The sequence below is a fragment of the Otolemur garnettii genome, unplaced genomic scaffold (genome assembly GCF_000181295.1).
Source record: "Otolemur garnettii isolate 467f Iridium unplaced genomic scaffold, OtoGar3 scaffold00034, whole genome shotgun sequence".
Classification (NCBI taxonomy): domain Eukaryota; kingdom Metazoa; phylum Chordata; class Mammalia; order Primates; family Galagidae; genus Otolemur; species Otolemur garnettii.
In genome coordinates this window covers 16,393,317-16,395,493 of record NW_003852429.1, presented here as the reverse complement: position 1 = coordinate 16,395,493, position 2,177 = coordinate 16,393,317, and the positions used below count along the sequence as shown (strand labels likewise).

The window sequence follows — 2,177 nt, the reverse complement described above, 5'->3', positions numbered from 1 at the left end:
TACAAATATAATTCTCTTATTAATTGCATACTTCCAGACACAGAATATTTCTTATTGCTAATTTTTTGTCAATGTATTTTAAAAATTTGCAGTTAGGAGCTCCTTTTTGTTGACCAAATTAATTTCACAGGGTTTTGTTTATATATTTCCAATAATAATCAGAAATAATGATCTATGGCTGAGTTAATAATTATGATTTTTATTATTAAAATAGTAAATTCTAAAATCTATATTTCTGCCATGAGAATGAGTGTGCCTTAGTCAAGTTTTCATGATGTTATATCAGAAAAACAATCTAGAAATGTCAAATGTTACCTTACATGATTTATTACATTTTCTATAAAATTATCCCATAAAATATGAAAATAAGTAGTGAATCACCCCAGATTTCTTTGTTCTAATATGAAATATTTAGGTCATTTAGCAATTGACATTACCCTCAAATGCTGCCTTTTTCTTCCAAAGAGCTTTTATGCTTATCTCATAGTCTGCGGACTGTAGGGTTTAAAGGAAATTCTGTAAGAGACACTTGTCACGGATTAATTTATGAGGAACAAATTAATCACTTTCTTCACCTCACCTCACCTGTCCAAAAATTATCACAAAAAGAGAGTTTTAACTCTCTTGGTTTTAGAATTATATGTACAGCAAACTTAATCTTAACATTGTGCTGTTAAGGTGGATTGGGCTTAAGAAAATGTGTGTCTTAAAATGTACAAATATCATCATTATATCATCATTGTAAGATGATCTTCACTTTAAGATTTCTTTCCTTCCAAGCATATATCTAAAGGACAATAAGATACTATGAAGTAGGCTATTTAAATAATTATCATTCCAGGTGATAACACTGCAAAACAAAATATGATATATGACATATCTATCCACCCATCCATCCATCTGTCCATGCATCCACCCATGCATCCATCCATCCATCCATCCATCTGTCCATGCATCCGTCCACCTATCCATCCATTCATCCATCCATGCATCCGTCCACCTATCCATCCATTCATCCATCCATGCATCCGTCCACCTATCCATCCATCTGTCCATGCATCCAACCATCCGTCCATCTGTCCATGCATCCCCCCATGCATCCATGCATCCATCTGTCCATCCATCCATCCATCCATCCGTCCATCTGTCCATGCATCCATCCACCTATCCATCCATTCATCCATCCATGCATCCGTCCACCTATCCATCCATCTGTCCATGCATCCATCCATCCATCCATCTCTCCATGCATCCCCCCATCCATCCATCCATCCATGCATCCATCTGTCCATCCATCCATCCATCTGTCCATGCATCTGTCCACCTATCCATCCATTCATCCATCCATGCATTCGTCCACCTATCCATCCATCTGTCCATGCATCCATCCATCCATCCATCTGTCCATGCATCCCTCCATCCATCCATCCATCCATCTGTCCATCCATCCCTGCATCCATCCATGCATGCATCCATCCATCCATCCCTGCATCCATCCATCCATCCATGCATCCATTCATCCATCCATCTGTCCATGCATGCATGCATGCATCCATCCATCCATCCATTCATCCATCCATCTGTCCATCCATCCACGCACGCATGCATGCATGCATCCATCCATCCATCCATGCATCCGTCCATGCATCCATCCATGCATCCATGCATCCATCCATCCATGCATGCATCTGTCCATGCATCCATCCATGCATCCATGCATCCATCCATCCATTCATCCGTCCATCCATCCATCCGTCCATCTGTCCATGCATCCATCCATCCATCCATCTGTCCATGCATCCATCCATCCATCCATCCATCTGTCCATGCATCCATCCATCCATCCATCCGTCCATGCATCTGTCCATCCATCCATCCATCCATCCATCCACCTGTCCATCCATCCATTTGTCAACAGAACCCTCTTCTCAGAATAGTTGTGTGAAAGAGAGTTAGTCTCATTTACACTGCTAACTCTTTAACTCTTTTTAAATTGTTTTTCCCTTTGTTACTGGGCTACCACGCACATTACAGCTGTCAACTTGCTAACATTCTTCCATTTCCCATGTGAGCTGAAGGGGAACAGAGGGCAAGTTGAGCCACCCCTTCCTTTAACACCACCATCCAAGGATGAGTATTTGTCCTGGCCTCTGATACAGTGGCAGGAAGAGCACCAA

General features: G+C 41.2%; 1 protein-coding gene across 1 annotated transcript; it reads left to right on the top strand.

Moving 5' to 3' along the window:
* Positions 1-918: 918 nt before the first annotated feature.
* Positions 919-1,937, top strand: LOC111725239 (putative proline-rich protein 21). Its single transcript, XM_023513108.1, has 3 exons — positions 919-1,313; positions 1,398-1,681; positions 1,726-1,937. Exons 1-3 carry the CDS (start codon positions 919-921, stop codon positions 1,935-1,937), a joined length of 891 nt encoding a protein of 296 aa, XP_023368876.1.
* The last annotated feature ends 240 nt before the right edge of the window (positions 1,938-2,177 follow it).